At 39.5% G+C, this 23,518-nt stretch overlaps 3 protein-coding genes across 8 annotated transcripts in view; 1 reads left to right on the forward strand and 2 right to left on the reverse strand.

Moving 5' to 3' along the window:
- Positions 1-340: 340 nt before the first annotated feature.
- On the reverse strand, positions 341-4,902 carry COA5 (cytochrome c oxidase assembly factor 5). Its single transcript, XM_013180635.3, has 3 exons — positions 4,684-4,902; positions 4,443-4,526; positions 341-2,366 (listed from the first exon to the last, which is right to left on the reverse strand). Exons 1-3 carry the CDS (start codon positions 4,858-4,860, stop codon positions 2,325-2,327), a joined length of 303 nt encoding a protein of 100 aa, XP_013036089.3. The 5' UTR covers positions 4,861-4,902; the 3' UTR covers positions 341-2,324.
- Positions 4,903-11,833, forward strand: UNC50 (unc-50 inner nuclear membrane RNA binding protein). Of its 2 annotated transcripts, none has more exons than XM_048048144.2 (6): positions 4,903-5,042; positions 5,303-5,617; positions 6,462-6,582; positions 9,157-9,296; positions 9,374-9,475; positions 10,035-11,833. In XM_048048144.2, the coding sequence occupies exons 2-6, from the start codon at positions 5,338-5,340 to the stop codon at positions 10,169-10,171; spliced, it is 780 nt and encodes a 259-aa protein (XP_047904101.1). In that variant the 5' UTR covers positions 4,903-5,042; positions 5,303-5,337; the 3' UTR covers positions 10,172-11,833. The 2 variants fall into 2 exon arrangements, with proteins under 2 accessions (XP_047904101.1, XP_047904100.1); XM_048048143.2 differs by having other exon boundaries at positions 4,904-5,042; positions 5,307-5,617.
- MGAT4A (alpha-1,3-mannosyl-glycoprotein 4-beta-N-acetylglucosaminyltransferase A) overlaps positions 10,300-23,518 on the reverse strand; it is a 77,522-nt gene continuing 64,303 nt past the window's right edge. For all 5 annotated transcript variants that reach the window (XM_048048142.2, XM_013180697.3, XM_066983935.1 and 2 more), the window contains 4 exons: positions 19,283-19,361; positions 17,047-17,113; positions 16,151-16,263; positions 10,300-15,981 (listed from right to left, as the gene is read on the reverse strand). In XM_048048142.2, coding sequence (XP_047904099.1) covers positions 15,955-15,981; positions 16,151-16,263; positions 17,047-17,113; positions 19,283-19,361 — 286 coding nt within the window. In that variant the 3' untranslated portion in view covers positions 10,300-15,954. The remainder of the gene's footprint in view (positions 15,982-16,150; positions 16,264-17,046; positions 17,114-19,282; positions 19,362-23,518) is intronic.

The raw sequence follows: 23,518 nt of genomic DNA on the forward strand, positions 1-23,518 counted from the left end.
CCTCGAGTACCAAACCACATCCCATTCCTACTCTGTAGCATTCACTCTAAGCGACATTTAATTATCTGCCAAGTAGATTTAAATTTGGTTTTACTCCCATTTAATTACCTTTTTCCAAAGAAGGCTTGTGAGTAATATTTTGAAATTAGAGCACTAATCATAGAATCATTAAGGTTGGAAAAGCCCTCCAAGATCATCTGCTCCAACCATCCCCCTAGCACCAATGTCACCCACTAAACCATGTCCCTAAGCACCACGTCCAACCTCTCCTTGAACACCCCCAGGGACAGTGATGCCACTACCTCCCTGGGCAAAGTTAAGATGTCTCAAAGATATCATATCAATTCAGCAGTTTACTATATATAGATAATGTGGTACCTAGATTGTGGAAAACAACATTTGCAGCACTTCAACAAATGAACTAGTTTTCACGTGATCATCAGAAAATGAAACTGTGACATCAGTGCTGATTTGATTGCAAAAAATATGCAAATTCTACATATACAAGCAATATAAACATACTTTGACTTATCACAGAGAAGTTTCTCAAGACAGAATTACATCATCAACATGCTCATTCACAGAAGCCATCAATTTTATCATTGATGAAATGCAACAGTAAGTGTTGCATCCATCTGTTCAGACTAAATGCAAATCAGCTACACGGCTGCAAGTTTTAGCCAAGAAAAGAAGTTACTATGGCTTTCTCCCTTCTCACTCTTTCCTAATCTTGCTTCTAATCAGCTTGTCTGAAAGTACTTGAGTTTCTACGTGAGTTATCTTATTACTTATTTCTTATATAAAAGGCAGGTAAGGAAGGAAGGAAGGAACTGAGGGAAGGAAACCCGTTCTTCAGGAACAAGTTCTTAAACAAAAGTTGCAAATATTGACTAGTCATGGTTTAAGTGTTATTTAATGTTTGCTACCCCCATAAATCCTGCTTCCTTACCAAGGCGTGGCGAGAGACTAACATAGATGTTACCTACATACAAAAGAACACTGCCATACTGCAGGCAGATCTGCCAGTCACCCTTGATCAACGTAAAGCAAAACATCATTTTCCTCCATTCATTTGCTTTTTCACTGCATCTGTTCCATAACTTATGGAGTTACATGAAATTTTTCTTGAGCACAAGAAAAAAAAAATAAATAAAGGAAGCATGAGTTTAAGTTCTAATAGAAACCAGTTAAAATTTAATTGAACACGAATGGCAGTTTGAACTTTTTACACCCATAAATGCAAACCAAAGAATTCAGAGAAGCGACGAAGCAAAAACAAGGAATATTCTCACAGTTTGTGGAACGCAATTTCCAACAAACAGTAAGGTCCAAATCATCACTCATAGTTTGTACGTATGTTGGGATGAGTATTCTATGTTTGCCTGAAAAAATAACGCAAATGGATGGTCCAGCATCATCCCAGAGGAACTTAAAAACTGTTGTAACTATTTCTAGAATACGGTGACAGCATCCACGGTCTCCTTACCTGTTGGCCTGTCAGGAACTCCCTCCTCCCCCATCCAACAGTATATAACTAGCCATGTCCTGGCATACAGCACTCAAGTTACGGAATAAAATAATGGTATCATTCTGTTGTACTTGTGTCAATACAATGAGAAATCAGATTACTGTAAGATTAATCAGACATTTAATTAAGACATTTAATTTAGAGAAACCATATTTGAATCTAGTTGTCCAATCTGACAACTAGACCATGCTAACAAACAGGTATGCCAACATCATATTAAAGGGCGTTTGTAGCACAAGGAAAAAGATGCCACCCTTGTATATACGTGGCACTGCAAAGCACTGACACTCCTACCTATTAGTGCAGGGTTATTGTGTAACAAACCTACTGGGAAGGAAGCAGCTTGCACACACATTTCATAACCTTGGTCAACTCATCAACTCCAGAAACATCTCTGTCCTGAGGTATCTTCTGGCATACCTGTCAAGTACCAGCCCCAAGTCTGTAATTCTGTATTATTTGCAACTGTAAAACGTTATCAGAGTTAATATAACCAAAATTTAACTTCAAAACACAGTGATAACTTTTGCAGCTTATTCTGATTTTACATATTTTATTACAAGTGCATGACAGGTACCCATTTTGGCCAGAACTTGCAGCTTTATGCACACCTTCTTTTTAACATTTAAATGCACATCCAGGTCAATCTGCCAGAATTCTCAGCAGTAGATACCTTCTATGAAAATACTGCACGAAAGGATGCAGCAGATACAATCTTCTTACTTAAGCCTCTGTTTTGGTTAATGTGCTGATGAATCCTGATTTCCCGCGGCTGGCTCTCTTTCTCACAAGGACTTCAGTATCCCTTCTTTCCTCTGAATCTTGCCCTGGCATCCAACTGAAAATTGAAGGCAATATATTAAGATCATACTACATCCTACAAAAGAAATATTTCAGAGCGCTTATGCTATTTTGGCACTGGTAACATCAGAATAAAGTACAAAATAAAGCAGAAGTCACTGTACATAAAATTAGAGATATAACCAACATGCCATAGGGTGTTTTTTTTTCCAGTTAAACAGATATTATACTACCTTAAATCTCATATAAAGTTAAAATGAAGTGGTAAGTACCCTGTGCATTCTGAAATAAACACTGTAACACCACGAATAAAGAACAGCATTGGGGGCTGGCAAGGAACACATGAAAACAAAGGAATGTAGATCTGCTAAGAGCTCCCCCCCAACAACTGATGAGTAGAAAGAGGAAAATTCAGGTTGGGTTTAAGTGAGAGTCACTGGAAATGTCAGTGAGGACAGGGATAACATATACAGAAAGTGTCTGGGAAAAAAAATCAGTAAAAACTGAAATAAATATTCAGCCTATTAAAACTTTAAGTTTATTCTTGGCAGTTACAAAAAAAACAGCATTTAATAGAGGGCAAGTCAGTAAAGCTAAAATATAATCTCTCACGCAACCCCGATTGAAACTAAATGGCAAGTTCTTTCCCAGTAAAGCAGAAAAACATACTTTGATTTTGATAGATTTCTTATGAATTTAGATAGTCAGTCTTGAAGATTACAGATACAGATTGCAATTGAGCCACATCCAGAACATCTAGATATTAGATTGAATAGGTATCTTATCTCCAATAACTGATCCTCTTTCAGAATTCAGAACTGCAGCAAAATTAAAGAGCTAACTCACAATGGGCTTGTCCAATAACCAAGCAACTTCTGTTTTAAATGTTGTTGCTACTTTTATATCCGAAGCATACTAAAGTTTACAGTTGCATTTATTTTCTACCTTTTAAAAAAACTACTCTTTTTGGCCTCACTGTTATATCAAGTAACAGCTTTGGCAGAGCACTATCACAAAGATTTACAGAGTTAAGAGGACAGGAAAAACATCACTCTTTATCCTCAGAATTTGGAGCAGTTAAATGTAAGCAGGTGAGAGCCAGGCCTCTTCCCACATGACTAGAGACACTTTGCTAGAACACTTGTTTCACCAGGCTTGCTTAATGATCTACAGACAGAAACACAGACCCATCATCTAGAGACACATGTATTGCAGCTGCAGTATCAAATGGTAAATATTTAAGGTATTACATACATAGCATATCTTTACATCCATTTGTCACAAATTAATACAATTTGTACAGGACAGGATGTTTACTTTGATTTCCAGCTGTATATCCCTCACTAGGTATCACAATTGGCTTAAAAAAGCAGGGGGGGGGGGGAGCTTTTATTACTAGTGTTTACAAAGTTTTGATACCATCTGATACCATCTTTGCCATGACTCAGCTATTTTAAATGTTACGGAAACACAAGCAAGGCATTTCTGGATAAGGAACTCCTATCAAAACTGGGGAAACATCATCTAATTACATTTTTACAACTGGCTTCTCACTACCTTTCTTGACAACTCAGTTAAGAAAAACACAAACTCCTGCTCTTTTGAGTCCTCCAAAAAGAAACAATGTCTGCCTACCTTCAAATGCAGAAGCCTGCATCAGTAGTGAAAGTCCCTTTCAGCAGGACATCCTTCTAACTAAAGAATTATCTACACACATTTTTTCCAGTGACCTCACAGAAAAAAAAAAATATTAGCCTAAGTCAGTATCTTAAGACTACACGATCCATAAATAGTGCTTAAATCAAAGCCTTACTAAAAGCAATACTAAGAACGTGTAACTCATTTACCCTAGCTGCCACATTTTAAGTCTGATTCAATTTAGACATGCATCTCTTCTAGCTTATTCGCTCTAGAATTGTGTTGTTCTCAATGAGAACAGTGGGCAATATTCACACTTATTACATGAAATTCAGAAGTAAGAACATTAAACATTGCTTAGTGACACTGCTTAGTGACACCAGCTTTACCGAATTGAAGTGTTCTGTTTAAAAAAACAAGGAGAGGGACAGAAAGCAGCCTGGCCGTTGGCCGAAGAAAACACACGGGCACTTACCATCGACCTTTTGCATGCAAAAAACGTATTTTGCAAACTTCTACAGTGTCCTTCCCTCAAGCATTGCTTGGGGCTTTTGTTCTCCTGTTGGATGACAAATAAAGGATTATTGTTTCTATCTTTTGAGGACCCTCCGCAGCTCGGGGAGACGCCGAGAGGCACGAGCAGAGGCTCGCTGGGGACGGGGCTGAGAGGGGCTGGCACTGCCCCTCACGGCACTGCCTCAGCCCGCCCCGCTCACCTGCAGCACGCAGGGGCTCTCCAGCAGGCACTGCCGCAGGTCCTCCCGCACCCCGCCGCAGGCCCGCCCGTCCTCCTCCTTCTCCTCGTAGTACTTGGGCATGGCGGCGCCAACGACCCCTCGCCGCCCGCTACGCCCCCACGAGCACCGCCACCGGCCCGAGGCGGCCGCCGCCATCTTGGCGCTTCCCTCAGCGGCCGCCGCGCAGGCGCGGGGCAGCGCTGCCGGAAGAGGCTGCGGGTGAGGTGGGGACCGCCGAGGGGCCCCGCCGCCGCTGCCCGCTGCCCGCCGCCGCCTGAGGGGCTGAAGCGAGCCGGGGTCCCGCCGTCCCCCCGCCGGCTCTGCCTTGCCGTGAGGGGGTGCGAGCCATGGGGGGGCGCTGGGGGTCCTGCGGCTGGGGGGGGGGAAGGGGAGCAGGGGGGTGGGCGATGCAATGACCGACCCGGGGTGGGGAGGGGGTCGCGAAATGGCCGCCCCGGTGGGGACGGGGGGGGGGGGGGTCGCGAAATGGCCGCCCCCGCGCTCGCAGCTTGCCCAGCCGAGCCGGCGCTGCTCGCGGCCTGCTTCGGGCCTGCGTAACGCAAACTAAACTCGGACGTTTCCCCCTCGGTGTGCCAAGGCAGGTGCGGCCCCTGAGCGCCCCGCCCCGGCGCGATGCTGCCCACCACCTCCGTCAGCGCCCGCAGCCAGGGCAACGGGGCGCTGAGCCCCCGCGACGCGGCCCGGCACACGGCCGGGGCGAAGCGCTACAAGTACCTGCGGAGGCTGCTCCACTTCCGACAGATGGACTTCGAGTTCGCCCTCTGGCAGATGCTCTACCTGTTCACCTCGCCGCAGAGGGTCTACAGGAACTTCCACTACAGGAAGCAGACCAAGGACCAGTGGGCGAGGGACGACCCCGCGTTCCTGGTGCTCCTCAGCATCTGGCTCTGCGGTGAGTGCGGGGGAGACGGAGGGGATCCACATCTGTATCCCTTCTCACTCCAGGGGAGAAAAGTCCAGTCTGTATGGAGTATCCTCTAATCAGAATGGAGTGAAAGAAAGTGGCCCATCCTTTTGGCAGCTAGAAAGCCAGAAGCAGAGCTGTAGTTCTTTTGAATAAATCTCTTGCAACTCGCTTCTTACTGCATTCCGAACTAGGTACTTCCCTGTAACTTCACAGACAACAATAAAAGCCACGTCACATAGCAATACTTTGGTTAAAAAGTACTGAACATCCAGTTTATCTAACATAGATGAAATACTGTTTTCCAATAAAGGCCTTAAGAGCAATTCTGTATATTGCAGAATTAAACTATGCACAGTCTCTCGCATATAATTGTTAGACTGAATTGAAAACCCAGAAGTATTACCCTGGTTGACTTCTCTTCTATATAGCACATTGCTGTTACTTATATCAAAGCTGTTAACTCCAAAATAAAAGCATACCCCACCAGATACATGGTTTTGGTTAACAATGGGCTTTTATGAAACAAAGAATATTCTGCTTTAGCATTGTGTGAATTTTTAAAATAATTGGGAGGGCAATAGAAGTTTGGTGTTAATTTGCACTTGGGCTTAATGTTAGCATTCTTCAATTTGTAAAGGAGTTATATCATAAACTAATTGCGATGCACTTAGTATTTGGAGGAAAAATGAACTGTTGGACTGAAAAAATCACAAGGTGAAAAAGAAAACTGGAGATTTCCTAACAGCATACTCAAAAAAGAATATTGATTTACAATCTCATCCTTTCTTTTCTGCAGTTAACTTTAATAATATTTTTTTTCTCTTTTTAGTGTCCACTGTAGGATTTGGATTTGTGCTGGACATGGGTTTTTTTGAAACAATAAAGCTGCTTCTTTGGGTTGTATTCATAGACTGTGTAGGTGTTGGTCTCCTGATAGCAACTTTAATGTGGTAAGTATTAACGTCTGAAACTGAGTTCAGTATTGCTGTTGGGACACTGATAGTCTTCTGCTGTTTGTGAGACACTTGGTTCCCTCTCTGGGGCAAAATTATAAAGTAAACTACAGTGTTGACTGTAGGTTTTGTGCTGTTGATGGAATTATTTTAAAACTTGCTTTTTAAAAAAGGCATAGTTTTCTTTACCATTTCCTGGAGAAGATAATTAATAATCAGTCTGTATTATGATGAACATTTCATTCTGCGTTCTTTCTTCCTGAGCTGGTTGGCCTTCAGCAATAATTCCAGATCAGAAAGTTAGTAATCAAAAAAGAATCTTCATTCCTTAATTTGGTTGAACAGCTTGGTTAAATAATGTAAGCCTGAGGATGATTATGTTTAAGTAGGGTGATATAAAATTGGTCTGTGCTTCTTGCTGAAGATTTTAGCTATTATTTCCACTACAAGCAATGTCTCTCTTATTTATTTCGTGCATACTGCCTTTGCTGGTAGTCACTACCAGTTTTACCTTGTAACTTCTAGAGAGTTAGAGAAGGGGAGAGGCAGTGACAAGACAGTTTGTAACCCAGGCCTCAGCATGTTATTAATATATTCTACCTCAGCAAGGGAACCGTAAAACAGGACATCAGTGTTTCTGCAGTGTGGCAAGGCGAGGGCACAAAAGAAAAAATTTTTATCTTACCAAGAGCTTTTTCTTGGTAGTGGTGGAAAGAAAAATGTACAAGGAATCAAGGACACTTAGAAGAGTTCTCAGTAATGTATCTGACTTCTTAAACTGATGCTGATCAGAAGAGGATAGGTTCCTTTCAAACAGCGACATTGGAAACTCCCACTTGTAATTGTTGTGTTCCCCAGGGGTCAGTGTTGGGACACATCCTCTTTAATATCTTTATTGATGATTTGGATGAGGGAATTGAGTGCACCCTCAGTAAGTTTGCAGACGACACCAAGTTGGGGGGTAGTGTCGGTCTGTCAGAGGGTAGGAAGGCCCTGCAGAGGGACCTGGACAGATTGGATCGATGGGCAGAGGCCAATGGGATGAGATTCAACATGACTAAGTGCCGGGTCCTGCACTTTGGCCACAGTAACCCCATGCAGTGCTACAGGCTTGGGGCAGGGTGGCTGGAAAGCTGTGCAGAGGAAAAGGGTCTGGGGGTGCTGACTGATGCTCTCCTGAACATGAGCCAGCAGTGTGCCCAGGTGGCCAAGAAGGCCAACGGCATCCTGGCTTGTATCAGGAATAGTGCAGCCGGCAGGGCCAGGGAGGTGATCGTCCCCCTGTACTCTGCTCTGGTGAGGCTGCACCTCGAGTGCTGTGCTCAGCTTTGGGCCCCTCACTACAAGAAGGACATCGAGGCCTTGGAGTGTGTCCAGAGAAGGGCTACGAAGCTGGTGAAGGGCCTGGAGCACAAGTCCTGTGAGGAGCGGCTGAGGGAGCTGGGGTTGTTTGGTCTGGGGAAGAGGAGGCTCAGGGGAGACCTCATTGCTCTCTACAGGTACCTGAAAGGAAGGTGTGGGGAGCTGGGGGTCGGCCTCTTCTCGCAGATAACTGGTGATAGGACTAGAGGGAATGGCCTCAAGTTGTGCCAGGGGAGGTTCAGGCTGGAAATGAGGAGACATTTCTTCTCAGAAAGAGCAGTCAGGCACTGGGACGGGTTGCCCAGGGAGGTGGTGGGGCCACCGTCCCTGGGGGTGTTCGAGGAAAGGTTGGACGTGGTGCTTAGGGACATGGTTTAGTGGTGACATTGGTGCTAGGGGGGTGGTTGGACCAGATGGTCTTGGAGGGCTTTTCCAACCTTAATGACTCTGTGATTCTAACTGGAAAAGTCAGGAATCAGATACATACAAGAATGGCATCTGATAGATGAAAGGCCCATCTCATCTTCTGTCCTGTCTGGGGCAGCAGCCCATAAAATGCCTGAGGAGGAGCATAAGTATAATGCTTCCTGAAACAGAATCATAGAATCAGTACTGCCTTTCTTCTCCTCCAGCAGTTTGTGTCTCAGGCTGTGCTGTCCCAAACCAGAAACACTTCTGCATCTGCTAGTTTTCCTCTGTCCTTGCGTTAGCTTCCTACAGGCCTAAATACCAGTCACATGGCTCCACTTTGGTTCAAGTCCTTTCTTTCTGTACAGACTCAACTTTTTTGCAAAAGCTTCCCGTGTGCCTAATGAATCTAAACATCTTCTTGCCTTGCTTTACTCTGCATCTATGGTCTGCCTCTTTCTGACCCTTCTTTTGGTACAAAGAGTATTTCAGATAAAGCTACCACAAAATCTGCTCTCAACTTCCGATTTCTGAGGACGTACTGACTTCTTGTTCCACTTGTAAAAGGGATCGTTTTTCTGATGTTGGCAGGCCTTAAGCTGAAGAAAATGTAAAGTCTCGAGGTTCGTTCTGTAATCTAAAACACCAGCAGTGCTCATTGTTGGGTATCTTTCTCCCATATAACAGAAACGTCAGAGCACAGAGTTGGGATCACATATGGCTGACTGTCTCAGACCAGTGTTTTGTCAGTCAACTTCGAAGCTCTGCATTAACCGTGTTCTCAAATATCTCTTTGTGTAGGTTCATTTCTAATAAGTACTTGGTGAAGCAGCAGAACAGAGACTATGATGTGGAGTGGGGATATGCCTTTGATGTTCATCTGAATGCCTTCTATCCACTTCTAGTCATTTTGCACTTTATCCAGCTGTTTTTCATCAATTGTAAGTAGACTTTTTATGTGTTCTCTGCTCTAAAATCATGCTCTACTGCAACAGCTGAGAGCAGTTGTTTCTTTCAGATGTCATCATATCTGATTCAGTCATCGGATATTTTGTTGGGAACACGTTATGGCTGATAGCAATTGGTTACTACATCTACGTGACATTCCTAGGATACAGTGGTAAGTATTTGACTTACCTTATTTGACTGAAAATAAGAGCATTATTTTAGTCTATTTGAGTTTAGTCTATTAATTTTTCAAGCATAGACTCAGCTGGGTGTTGAAGTTGCTCTTCATGGTAAAAAGTTTGATAAAAATGTACCTAATGTATATTTTCAGGTGGGTAAACAACAGCAGGCTTTATGTTCTTCACCATACCAGCCTCGTGTTCTTTTAGACCTGTAACAACTCAGCTTGGTTTTCTTTTTCCTCTGTAAATCCACTTCAAAATGGTTGCATTGGATAAAAACTCTGTATCAAGTTCAAGTGTACAGTTTTAGGTGAAACAGTTTCTCGGGACTTTACCTGTACTGCTTAACAAAAGTACTCTTTAACTCCGTGGTGAGAGTAGGACTGAGAGGACAGAGATGACCAGCCTGTTCTTCTAAGCCTCTTCTTCTAAGAACCCCTTCTAGAGGGGTACTATTTTTTCTTGCTGTTTTTCCCCAAGGCCATTCTAGACGAAGCACGTTTTTTGAAAGAGCACTACTTTACACATGCTTCATTGTTTCTTTTTCAGCATTGCCATTTTTGAAGAACACAGCTATTCTTTTGTACCCGTTTGCACTTCTCATCATGCTCTATTTGATCTCATTAGCATGTGGATGGAACTTCACCAAGATGCTTTGTTCCTTCTATAAATACAGAGTGAAATAAAAACCAGACTTCATCTATCTAATGTTTACTTTGGTTTTACCTTAGCTGTCTTGATGATAAAGAAAAACAGTTAAGAACTTATTGTAAATGGTTGTAAATTTCTCTTTATTGTAGATAATTGTGTAAAAAAAAGTTTGAAGTGTCATTTTTATTAAAATATTTACAACAGTAAACATGTTAGCAATTTTGTTCAAATACTTTTGCAGTACATTCCTAAAAACAATTGTACACTGTAACTTAAATTTAACTGCAACAAGTCTATTTAGCATAACTCTTACTGCAGCTATTTTACACATACTGGCATAAGCTCTACGTTACTAGGGTTTCAAATGACACCAAAGAGCAGTTTTATAGAAGAAGAATATTGGAATACCTTGCCTTGGGATTGCATGAAAGTAGAACTCCTAACAGTGTTGCAATGGTAAAGCAACAACTAGCTCTAGGTATAGAACCGTCCCTTCCTTTTGTGAAAGAACTTTAGATCACTTCATTTTCGTGATTACTTCAACTATACATGGACAATGCTGGCACACAGAAGAAACAGTGATGAAAGGCACAATTAACATGACCCCATATCAGGTTCCCAAATATAGCAGCAAGTTTTTAAACCTAATCTAAAGAAGTCCACTGGGTATTATTACATCCACTATTACGAGTGGCGTGTTAATGAAAAGGGAAGGAAAGTCCAAGTTAATTTGGCCACACAGACTTATGGCAATGCCTACAGCTGTGAAGTCCACAAGGCAGGAGTATAAACTGACCGTCACAAACAACACCTTCCAGAAAATGAAGATGACAATTTTCCAAAGATTGTGTTCAATATGAAACATGAGTACTAGGATTCAGTTTCAAAAACAACACAAGAGTAAACTGGATACAGTAAGACTTAATATTCCAGTACTAGAATTTGATCTCTAAGGAAAAACCACATTTACCTTAAAATACCAAATATGCTGGCAGTGCATCTTACAGTACTGTGTGTTTCAGCCACTGTTAAGGCTTGAAGAGAATTGTGTTCCCCTCCCAGCAGACACTGAGCAAAGTTCCCCTCCTAAGAAGGAGCGCGCTGAACCGCGGATCCAAGGAAGGCTAAGGACTCCAGTCACAACCGCCATCCGCCCTGGCTAAAAGTACGAGCTCCTGTCCTGCAGGCAGCTGCGGCCTAAACTGTACAGCATTCCCTAACAGGAATCCTAGCACCAGCGACCACCCACTCAGGGAAGTTCAACTGTGAACATTTTTCATGTTTAGTGCCCTACGGTGCAATACCATTGAAATCAATGGAGGACTCGGGGCCTGTATACCTTGCCTTTAGAGAGATCAGAGTTTGTCCCCTTGAAACAAGGCTTCAGATCTCAAAATTAAGCTTCCTGAAGGGTTAGCTGCTCACTGTTTACAACAGAAATCAGAAAAACCCTTAGGAGAACACCAAGGTCAAAAAAGCAACACTTAAAGAACAATTCATTATGTCTGGGTGGGGTGTTTTTAAATGAGTATTTGATGCTAGCCTGAAAACACCAGTTGCTTAAAAGTCTTTCAGCATTATGCTGGTGATTGTAACGATGTTATAAAATGTAGGGCTTTCTCCCATTTCTACTACAGTTACTTGCCTTAGCTTTTTCAGAACACATCCTACCTGGTAGGAACAAATATAGAACTGAAGGTTGATTTATTTCAAGGGAGTAAGGATTGAAAAAATTTGATTCTTTTTAAAAAAATTAATGTTTTGCCAAGTTGGAAGCAAACTACAAATTACTACAATATTTCATTTGCAGCATTTCCAACAAAAAACAAGCATTATTGAAATGATATATATTTGAAAAAAAAATGAAAGAAAAGCATTACAAATTCATACGGTTTTGCCAAAGACTAATACTCCAGCCCATTCAAGGAATCATATATCATATGGGCAAAGTATAAATTGCTTTGCTCTTAACTGACTCAAGATATTTAAAAGTTTCTTTTGGAAGAGCTAGAAAAGCAGTGATATAACAGGAGTCCAGTCTGTCATTGGTCCGTGAGTAACATTTAATTTAATAAATGTTTAATTAAATAAATGTGCCTATAGGAATATTTTCTATCAATGCCAACAAATGGTTAAGATGTCTGCAAAAGCATGAAGCCTTATACAGAGCTTTAGAAATACTCTTCAGTTGTTTTGTTTTTAAAGTGTTAACTTGGGATCATATCCTGTTCTTATTATTTACAAGGGTTTCAGTAAGTCTACCCACCAAACGAGCAAAGCAAGATAATACTGCGACTTGTATTTCCTTGGTCCAGAGCAGTCATGATCAGCTCAGAAAAGCCAGAGCTGTAATCAGCTGGTCTGTTTATCATCTAATACATGAAGTCAAGAATAATTTGTCCAGAAAATGAAGTTTTTGAGTAATAACTTCGGCTTCTTTTCTGAGGCTTTAACAACATCAGAAAGAGCTAATAGGATAATGCAGTTTATTTTGAAACGCTTTCTATTACTTGATTACCATAAGATTCACTGACCTACTGGGGATTTTTAAGACCAAAACAAAAATAATTTGAAGTTAAATAAATATAGAAAAAAACTCCCCCAAAATCAGGTAATTGGTTTAAGATGCTGAGAGGAACTCTTGCGGTAATAACGTAACTTGTGACATATGTAAGACAGCCCAGCCCATTCGGAGCACATCTGGTCACAGAGTACCCAAGCTAGTGACTGTTGAGCCAAACAGCTGAAGCTTTCTTATTTCAAGCATAATTCCAGGAGGGAGACTTGCACTAGACTGACTTGGGGATTAGAATTTGAAAGTTTGAAAACCCAAAATAGCTGTCTGTAGAGATAATTTCCAAGCAAATTTGCAGAACTTTCAGAAAACACCAAGCCTGATTTACCTGAATCTACAGAACACGATTTGTATTAATGTGGCACAATTATCTCAATAGTACCTATGCTCAAGAACATTGCAAGTGTCAAAGGAGCCCTGAGTATTTCCAATTCCTTCTAGTACAATGCAATACAAATGCAATAACCTTTATGAAAACCAAACCAACCAACCAACCGAACGTACTTTATCAAGCACTAGTTAATTTGTTGCTTTTGATAAATTCCATCTTGGTGTTCTTGAGATCTAAATATAATGGTAACACCAGAGTTCTGCAATCAGTGCTGGAAGGGTTCAGTGTGATTAGGTGTATTATCAATGATTCATCTTAACTACTATGAAACATCAGGAATGGTGATGCTTTGAGAGTAAGCACACAGCATCCTTGATTAATGGTTCCAGTAAACTTACGAACTCACAGAAAAAGATGAAAGCCACTACCAACAGAACTACTTATTTTAAGAAACTGCAGTATCTAATGTACTTCTGCAACCTAAATTGTAGTAAATAGCTAGAGCCTACCTTGTCTGCATCATTCATTCACAGGCACAGCTGAGAAGAAAACATAAATACTTCCTTAGACCTTTGCTAGTTGATCTGTGATAAAAAGCCACTGGTAATAATTTGATGGAATAGCATTGCACATATAACAAACTGGGCTGTGCATCATACCAGGCTAGATTCGGGTAGGATTCTGAGCCTATTACCTTACCTTCCTTACTCCAACAATAAACTCTATGTATGAAGCCAGTGCTTAGCTTGTCCACAGTCTCTGTGGGCAAGGCAAGCTTTCCAAGTAACATATTTTATTTATAGCATCCGATATAATCAGAAAAAAAGTAAACAAGGCCTGCCTAGTAGCTTCCTTATTTTTTCAACTTACACCAGTTAGTCTAAATAGAAGATCTTACTTCCGTGTACAAATCTTATCTTATCTGTGTTCTCAGATGACATAGCTAAAAGAAAATGACTACGGTCTGTAGAAGTAGTTAAGCTTTATAAACCTTACAAACTTGAATACCGCTGAACTGTCTCTAAGATACAGCACAATTAGCCAGGAAGGCAGAAGAAAACACAAGTTGACTCCATATCCCAGTGGTGACAGCTCTCAGCTTGCACTGCTGGAGAGTCAGGTTTAGGCTCCTAATCCTTATTAATAGGTCATGAAAAAGAGACCAAATCCATTAGAAGAACATTCCTGCTAGAGACATGAATTCAAGATCCCTGCCCTAGTTTAGGGACCCCGCAGCAGTTTTCCATGTCTGTGCCCTGGCCACGGAGCTGTTGGGGATAAGGGAATTCCTCCACCCCACAAGAACTGTGCCACCTTTCGAGATGTCAGCTCGAGGAGGCTGTTTCACAGCAGCTGAGAATCCCCAAGCCAGGGCAGCAGCCCCCCTCCGGTGTCAATCAGGCACTTCATTCCTAGTGAAGAGAGAAGATCCTGCCTCTTTCCTTCCCGACCATTTCTGACTGGGTAACTTAAATCTTCCTGTGCCTGTGTCCTTTACACATTAGCACCTAACAGAAAAACTCTTAAGAACATTGGCAGCATTAATACTGCAACAAATCCACTCTGGATTTAATCCAAACCATTTCATGTTCCTGACGGAGTTTCTGATTCAAGATCACTGTTGTTTCCCTTGAAACAAAAAGGCAGGGTACTAACTTGCGGCCAAATTCAGTTCTTAGTAAAATTAGTGCGAGTTATTACACTGATCGATAAAGAGAGTCAAACTGAAACCTTATTCTTGAACAATGGAACAAAATAAAAGTAAACCAGAACTATTCACTGTAATGTATCTAGAATAAATACTGCAATAACTGCTTAAGAGGATACTGCTGTAGATCAAGTATATCTAATTACTACTAACTCTTTTTAAAGAGGTTAACCTCTGTCACTCCAAGGAAAGCTGGGGACTGATTTTTGTAGTACAGAAAATGAATTTGTCCAGGCTAGGAAATGTCTAAAATTTTTTTTTCTTTTTCCTCTTCTTTTTTTTTTTTTTTTTTTAAGAAAGAACAGTTAGGAATTGAAAAATTCTTCTAAAATGCAATGGATTAAATCTAAAATCACTGCAGATTTAGTACATAATATGAAATAAGACATTTCAACATGGTCTCCATGTGGCTACAAACTGTACATAGTGGAAATTCATAGCTCCAAAGAATAATGCTCTTCAGAACTCTGTTAATGCCACTGAACATAATTCAGATTCTGTGTACAAAACTACATAATTTAGAAACTTAATCTAGTTTTTTTTTTTAACATGGCAGTATATTTGAAATATGGTATTTATGTTTGCATCTCCAAAGAAAAATGTAGAAAGATAACTTAAACTAGAGAATTCATAAAAAAAACTATATCAATTTAAAATTTTACTGCATAAAAATATGTACTTTTCAAATTATTTTAATAAATTAAATATCCCTAACATTTTTAATATATATCCCTGACAATCTATAAAAGAGGGTTCTTGTTATAGAAAATAAATGGAACTCCGAAAGTACCCCCTTCATAAAACATATTTAACAATAATTATATTTTTCTTCTTCTTCCAGGAATGTAACAATATGTACAACTTCTCTATATTACTATACTATCAAAATAGTACAGATTAAGTGTAGTAGGGTTCTGCAACCATAAGATGGTAAAGTCACATTAAAGTGGAGGGCAACCTAGGCCTCAGATGAACAATATCAGTGTGGAGCATCAGTTTCTGGATGGATCAGATAAGAAGGGGTAAATACAATCTTCTCATCTACAGTAGATTTCACAAGAGGTAGAGTTCAAGTGAAAATGAAAGAAATTTGGGATAAGGTGCATGCTCAGTATTTTCAATTTATGACTTGTTAAGGATGTCAGATTTTACAAGAAAAGTTTTCAAGGATTCTTTCTTTTTCCTCTAAAGGAGGATTCGATGATCAGCTTGTAATCTTTTTAATATGAATCTGAAACAAAGAATCAGAAAGAAAGTTATATTTTAAGGACACTACAGTTCTCTTAGTAATCAGAGGTAAACATTCTCAGTGGTAGCCGAAATTCTGAGCTTCAAACACACTGAAAGAATGAAATCTCACATTTGTCTTTTTATTTTTAAAAGAATATACCACCTCTCACCTCATTCAGAATCGCCCATACTGCTGAATTTTGTATTACTGAAAGCCGGAATGATGAAACAGGGTTTAGGCTGGGGTCAACTGTTCCTTCAGCTACGCCGTTTTCAAATTTCCCTACGAAAGAAGTGAAAGTATATCTTCCATTAATTCCTCTTAACAAAGTACAGAATCTACGCCCAGAAAAATGCACCTACATGGGACACCATTCAAGCCTAATGTACTCCAATTTAAAGAATCCTCAACTGTATTAGGACGGATAAGAATCCAATTTAAAAGCCTAGTTAGAATTTACACTTAAACCATGCATACACCAACTGCAATTCGTTAAGACGAAAAAGCTTGCTTTCACTATAACAGGGATGCCCAACCTATGTCCAACAAGCTAAATACAACCTATGAGTAAAATTTCTCCTCCTTGGCAACAGGTATCCTGCCACTTGCCCCAGCAGCTGCTTGGCTATGGAAACGCCAATCTCATCCCACGAGGAGAGAGCCGATTTTCTACTTGTAGGGTTGGTTCAAGCCCAGACCCTGACGGCACATACTCGAGCACAACAGCTCACAGAGAGGCACTTATGTAGTCACAGGACATTAGAGGTGATCTTAAGCAACCTGGAGATGCCTCTATAATAACTTAAGTGGGTCTACTCTGGCAGATAAGTTGGGTGTAGCTGCAATCCAAACGAGAGTGGTGCCAGACCATCAGTCTCAAAGAAGAAATATTGGAAGCAATAGTAAGGAAAGCCTACATAAGGTCACACACCCAAAATGAAGGATCAAAAAACTCAGTTTTAAGTCTGTCTTGTTTTTAATTAAAGTGTCTCAACATGTGCAACAGTAACAAAATACATGTCTTTCTACATGTGTAACAAAAAAGCATTGCTGTCTGTGGCATACCTATCCTGAAGTAACCATCCTCTAAGCGTTTGTCTTTGGTTTCTTTGCTCAATACCAATTCTTCATTCTAGGACAACAAAGCACAGATAAGATCATTTATTTTGACATACAACTTTGCCAGCGAAAGTCATGTGTGTATCCAGCATCCACCTTTTCTAAATAATTATGAACAAGCCTAGAATAATTATTTATAGCCTTAGACAAACCAACACAGAAAAGAAAAAGGAGCAGTGCTCCAGAACTGAACTGTATTTGGCTTCAAGGTAGAAAAAAGAAGTACTTCAGGTGCCCCACTTAACTGATATGCTAATTGCCACATGAACAGAATACACAGCAGATACTGGCAAACAGAGAAGAAGAAAAGCAAAGGCAAAACCTTGCCTTCTTTTCCTACGGCTGAGCCGGATTTCTCTCATGACAAATGAATCTTGCAGCTCACTTCTTGATGTAAGAATTTGGGTAAAATGAAAAGCCTTCAGACCAGCAAGGGAAGCATTTCAATTATCGCCACCTTACTAAAAAGGGTGGATATCAATGAGCTTCTTTAATAAGAACAGAAAAATGAAATTGTAGACCAGAGCTTCAAAAACAGCCTGGAAATTGCAACCAGAATCACATGACCCAGTACTAAAAGACCCCTATAAAAATTTCCTAGGAATCAATTAAAAATTCTTGACAGGCCCAGAAAATTAAATCCATCAGCTTTTTGTTGTTGTTGTTGTTTCCTACTTTGAAGGGATGGTGCTGAAAAGCGGTTTTGTTTGGTTTTGGTCTGGTGGATTTTTATTTATTTACTTATTGAGTGTGTTGCTTGAGTTCCTTGACAAATCCAGCCTAGGGACACTGGTTTTCTAAGGATTCCTCCTGCCCCCAACCTGATTTCTGCTTATGGGGGATCCGGGTAGAAGTATATGAATGGGCTTCTGGCTGTACTCAAGTCCATGGTGGAGAAATCCTTCTCTCAAAACAGCACCTATCATTCTGCAGCTGCTGTCTCTGTACTGGTGACATTTTCTGGTAACACCAATGGCTTAGGAATGCGCCAGGTACAGAATTTCCTGTTCACCTTTCCGCACATTGCATCAATAGCAAGGGAAGTTTGGGAGCATTATGTGCTTAATGGATGTCCCCATTTGAGGGGCACCTGAAAGCCAGACATAACCATTCCCGTGATATCTTGGGGCCAGATGAGGTAAGGGCTGCTGCTGGTTTTATGGCTGAATATTATTTCCTTGAGGAAAGGTATAATATCAGTTATCAGGAAAAATCAGTTATCAGGGGAAAGGAACAGACTTAGAATCCAGATACTGAATTACCTATATGGTACTGAGGTCTTGAGAAACAAAATTGTTTAAATTTTATAGTACAACATGATAGCCCAGGTATCATATCGTATAACTAGAATCAAACTTCTACTGGGAGATGGAGCTGGTCAGAAATCTGTATTTTTTTTTTTCCACTTCCAGGACAGTGGACTACAGGAATAGTGAAATGAATCCCTCCATGATCATTTGTGGTTTTTTGTTTGTTTGTTTTTGTTTTAATTTTTTGTATAGCACTTAAAGCACAAATTTCAAGATACCCGCATGAGGTGTATGGAAGAAGACAGAAATACTTTGCTGTTTTAAGACTAAATAAAATAAACCTATTTTAAGTAATATCTTAATCTTCACACAGAGTTTTGTGATATAAATGATCAGGTACAATATTCAGTTGAAGAAAAAGAACCTGTATCATCTTCTTTCAAGCAAGAATATACTTTAGACAGTATAGTGCCCTCCTGAAACAAATTTCAGACTTAGTCTGAGAATCCAGTTACTGAAGTTCCTATAAGGTATTTGTGCTATGGTTTAGATGCATGTCAACTCCTGAACCAAGAGGGTTTTTTTTGTTTGTTTTGTTTTTACTAAGTCAAAAAGGAGATTGACATAGCTTTCCCATTTTCCAAAATACATTGGAGATGGCAGACTGGTTGGTTATTTTTTGTTTTAAATAGTAACAGTGAATTGGAAGAAAATGAGTTTGTTCACCTCCAAATTACCAACAGCACATATAGCAGGGTGCACTTTGAATGAACATCTGAATAGTTCCATTAGTTCTCTGTGAATAGATCCAATTTAAAAAAAAAGTATGAGAGCATCAAAAGCCTACAGTTATAAAAGAAGAAAAATCAATACAATTAGCAGACTTTGCTTTTATCCTAGAATGGAGAAGAGACAAATCAATACATTCATACCTGAAAAGGCAGAACTTCCACAGTTGTGTTTAGAAGTATATCTCCTGGGTGCTCTGGATTGCCACTGTGAAACAAGTACCTGTAAATGGAAAAGGAAAAATAGCCTACATACATCAGTCAGAATTAGCTAAGTGTATTAATAACTTAACCTTGTATCTTAATAATCGCTTTGTATGTTTTACAATAATGTATCTTCTATTTTGACCTACATCAGCTGATTATAAGTAAAAGATGCTTCCCACCATGGGTCACCCCCACCTTGTTCCAGCAGAGTGAACTCTGCAGATCCATTCAGAGCCAGGTCAGGGAACTTATCTGCAGCAACTCTTTTGCCAGGCCAGTTTTCCCTAAGACCAGTTCTCTGCTCTGGTTCACTGCACACTCTCATTAATGATTGTGCCAGGAACTCCCGGCCCATACGCACAGCATAACGTTATCTGAATATAAAATTCTTTTCCAAAGACAGATTATTATTTTTACAAAAGCATTTTCTTTTAACTGTATACACAGAGAAGGATTATTATTATTATTTTAAACCTGTACAAAGTTACCCTCACTCAGATGTGCATTTAATGAACTTTTTTTTTTTAATGGAGAGAACTGTATCAAAGAACTGTCAATTCTTTAATGTCAAGAACTGTATCAAAACCATCCCTATACGTATCACCTGGTGAAGAGCAGGTCTTAGAAATCTAAGTACCCACTCTCCAACAGTTTTTGCAGTACTATGCACCTGTAGACAATCAGTTACAAAAGACAGGGTTTAATTTACCTTTCTTTATATATAACACAAACTTGATAGTATTTTTGATGTCAAATACACACTATGCAAATAAGTAACAATCTTTTTTTACCACTAGGTGGTATCAATGCTTGAAAAATTATTCCTTGTCATTTTTTTCTAGTAGACCGCAGAGGAGTTTATTCAGATTACTATCTGAAAACTACTTATATATTATACCTACTCAAATGTCACTTTTAACAAATCTATTTTCCTTTTAATGCGTTTAAATGAATATGTAACAATCCATCAACACATTTCAAACCTTCCTTCAGATGGAAACTGGAGAAATAAACAGTAAGCACTATCTTCTACATTACACACATCACCAGCCAGGGACAAAATTAGTTCAGAAATTATCACTTGATTAAAATTACAAACATTAGCTCAATTTGCAATTTATTAAGACGTAATTGGAGATGTAAATTCCAGTTTGTCTTTATCCAGTACGTCTGAAGCCAGGTAAGTACTTGCCATTAATCCATTCTCCATAGCTACAAGTCAAAAAGTAGAAGAAAACAGAGCTCTCTGACTCTGAATTAAAAGGGTCTGTGATCCTAAAATGAGAGGAAGTATTTTAAAAATACACAGACACTCAGAGGCATGTAGCATGTCTTCTATCAAGGCTCAGAAGAGGAGTAAAAATCACACACTCAGATCTACGAAAGCTACATTGATTTCTATTGCACTGACTGGATTCAGAAAGCTCTGGTGTTGTACGTGCTTGAAGAACTTTTTCCTCACAGCAGTTTAATACAGAGGTTAGCTGATTCTAATGTACAGAAGCAACCTAAGACATATACAGTTCTTTAAAGAAAAATGTTATGAATCTTATTAGAAGCAGTTTTATCTAAACACCCACAAAGATTCATGCTTCCATTCTGAGAAAATGTTTTTACTGTATGTTTCATTAATAAGCAAAACAAACTCTTGGCAAAGCTGACCAGAAGAGGACTATAAGTATATTCTGATGTATTCTGACCTAGCAGATCTGAATTGCTCTCCTTTAGCCTGTCAATTATTCTAAACATTCATGGGAATTCTTCTCACGAAAACACTGAAAATCCCAAAATTTATATTTTTAAATGCCGGAGATTGAACACTTGCATCTGAGATGCCATCATCAAACTCTCCTACCAAACCCCAGGTGCAGTACTTCTCTGTAGTGCTTTCTATTTCACAAATCTCATTTCTGAGAAGACACACCTAAAAAGCCACAAAAATTAAAAATAACCCTCCTCTGTGATCCTGCGCTCTCAACAGAAGATAATGCTTCAGGGGTGCTGTGGGGGCAGGTGGGGGTTTGGTTTGAAGAACAACACAGCCAGCTGTTTGTCCTACAGTGCTATCGACTTCTGAAATTAAAGGGGTGGGGGGATTCTCCCCCTGCACTCCCCACAGATATTGTGCCATTAGGGCACCGAGCTCAAAAACCGGCACAAAGCTGAAACAATTTATGGAAGTAATAAAAACGGATTTGCAGATTTCCATGTAGTCAAAACCACTTTTCCAGTATGTTTGCCATATGCACATACATTTATAACATATGCATATGTTCCACATCTTACTTCAGATTATGTTTAGAACAGAAGGGACATTTTTAAATCTGAGCCTTGCCTGAACATTTGTTAGATAACACCTACTTAGACAGAAGTTACACAGAGATTAAAAATGGAAGTATGAATGCACATACACAGCTCGTGTCTATAATCAATCTTTTGCTTAGAAATAAAATCTATGAATTAGAAAATTTGCTTAGGAATAACAGTTCATTTACAAGTGAGTTGCTGTTCTACAGCTTCTGAAAGAAGCATCATTTAGCTGTTCTTTTATAAAACTTGCCTCCCTGACACACTGCTAAATCACAAGGCGTTCAGGCTATGAAATGTTTTTCTGAAGATTGAAAGACAGAAACTGAAAGCCACGGAAGTAGCTGTGCTTTTGGCTAAGTTATTCTGACATCTGTCCTGGGATTTGCAGGTGACAGCCTGTGTAAATACTAAAAACGTGTTTTTTTTTCTCCTCTGGTTACCTGACATTTTTCCTGGGGTTGAATCAAAGACATTTTTTGTCTACTTGCTGTTTAAACCTAGTGCCTTCTGAAGCGTTCCTTCCAATTAAAATTCTGAAAGCCACAGACCTCTAAATATAATAATCCCGAACAAATATATATTAACCTAAAAAAAAAAAACCAAACTACTATCGCCTTATAAAACATTACTGCACAGCTTGTTTTAATTACCAAACATGAAGATGGGCACATTTGGACATTCTTGATGCGAGTCATCAGCAAAAAGTAACTAACTCACAACTGCTAAGTGAAATACCAATGTACCTAAACTTCAGAGAACCTTTTTCCATTTTCAGTCTCTCTTTAAAGAGGCAAGGATCAAACATAATAACTAGCTACTGTACATATATTCAAAAATAGACACAACTTCTTATCTGCCAGAAGTTCCTAGATGTATGAACCAGCTCACATACATTCGGTTCTTGACCTCAGTGTAATAAGAGAGTAAAAGAGGATGCTAAACATTAACATCTCATGTGGCATATAAAAACCTACACAATAAAATTTAAAGAGCAACAAAGGTTAAAAAACAAACAAACACAAAAGGGAGCAAAGTCAAAGTTGCAAATAAGATTTCAGTTTCCATATTGAGTGATTTGAATATGAAAGCTGCGGGTTTGACTTCTGTCTTGGAACTAGATTCACCTACACAGTCAAGTCAGCTGGAGGAAAAAAATAAAAATAAAACCACTCAGCTAAACCAGTACTCATATACATCCTAACACAGAGGAATGGAAGGACAGAAGCACGATCATCATTAATACATTGACATATCATTAGCTTGCCAATGCAGTTAACTTTAGTTACCTTTAGTATTCTTTAAATGGCTAAACTTTTCCATCTTTCAGTATGAGTTCATCACTTGCACTTTTGGCACAAAAAAACACACCACAAAACAACAACAAAGCGAGTATGCACCTCTTTACCCTCCTCTTACTTTGCTTATGGAGGGGTTGTATCTTTCTTCTTTCCCCCCACATCAAAGTATATTTAGACTCAGAAAAGTGTAATTTTTTCCATTACCTGATTTGTTTCCTTTTAGGCATTAACAAGTGTGTCTTACTGCCTTTTATATCTTATTCAAAAAAAATGGAAATGCCAATTGTGTTAAATTTTTTTAAACAAAAGTGCAATTCTATGCATCTTCTGCTTTGTTGAGCCATTAAAAACAGAGCAGAGAACAGGACACACAAAAAAAACTTACCAGTAAATAGCAGCTTTATAAAAGGAAATAATACACACACCAAAAAAAAAAGCACAATTCACATCGACTACCAATACATTTTTGTTTTGAAAGAAACAAAAGTCTTATCTCACTGGATGCTAAACAAAAATATTCTAAGAATCTATTTATGAACACAGGCCTTTGTCCGCTGTAAATATC

This window comes from Anser cygnoides, chromosome 1, assembly GCF_040182565.1.
Source record: "Anser cygnoides isolate HZ-2024a breed goose chromosome 1, Taihu_goose_T2T_genome, whole genome shotgun sequence".
In the NCBI taxonomy this organism is placed as follows: domain Eukaryota; kingdom Metazoa; phylum Chordata; class Aves; order Anseriformes; family Anatidae; genus Anser; species Anser cygnoides.

Coding starts and splice junctions, on each gene's coding strand:
- UNC50 (XM_048048144.2), top strand. CDS start 5,338: ATGCTGCCCACCACCTCCGTCAGCGCCCGCAGCCAGGGCAACGGGGCG. Junction 9,297..9,373: donor CCAGCTGTTTTTCATCAATT/GTAAGTAGACTT, acceptor TGTTTCTTTCAG/ATGTCATCATATCTGATTCA. Junction 9,476..10,034: donor GACATTCCTAGGATACAGTG/GTAAGTATTTGA, acceptor TTTCTTTTTCAG/CATTGCCATTTTTGAAGAAC.
- COA5 (XM_013180635.3), bottom strand. CDS start 4,860: ATGGCGGCGGCCGCCTCGGGCCGGTGGCGGTGCTCGTGGGGGCGTAGC. Junction 4,527..4,683: donor AGAGCCCCTGCGTGCTGCAG/GTGAGCGGGGCG, acceptor GTCATCCAACAG/GAGAACAAAAGCCCCAAGCA. Junction 2,367..4,442: donor TTGCATGCAAAAGGTCGATG/GTAAGTGCCCGT, acceptor TTCAATTTTCAG/TTGGATGCCAGGGCAAGATT.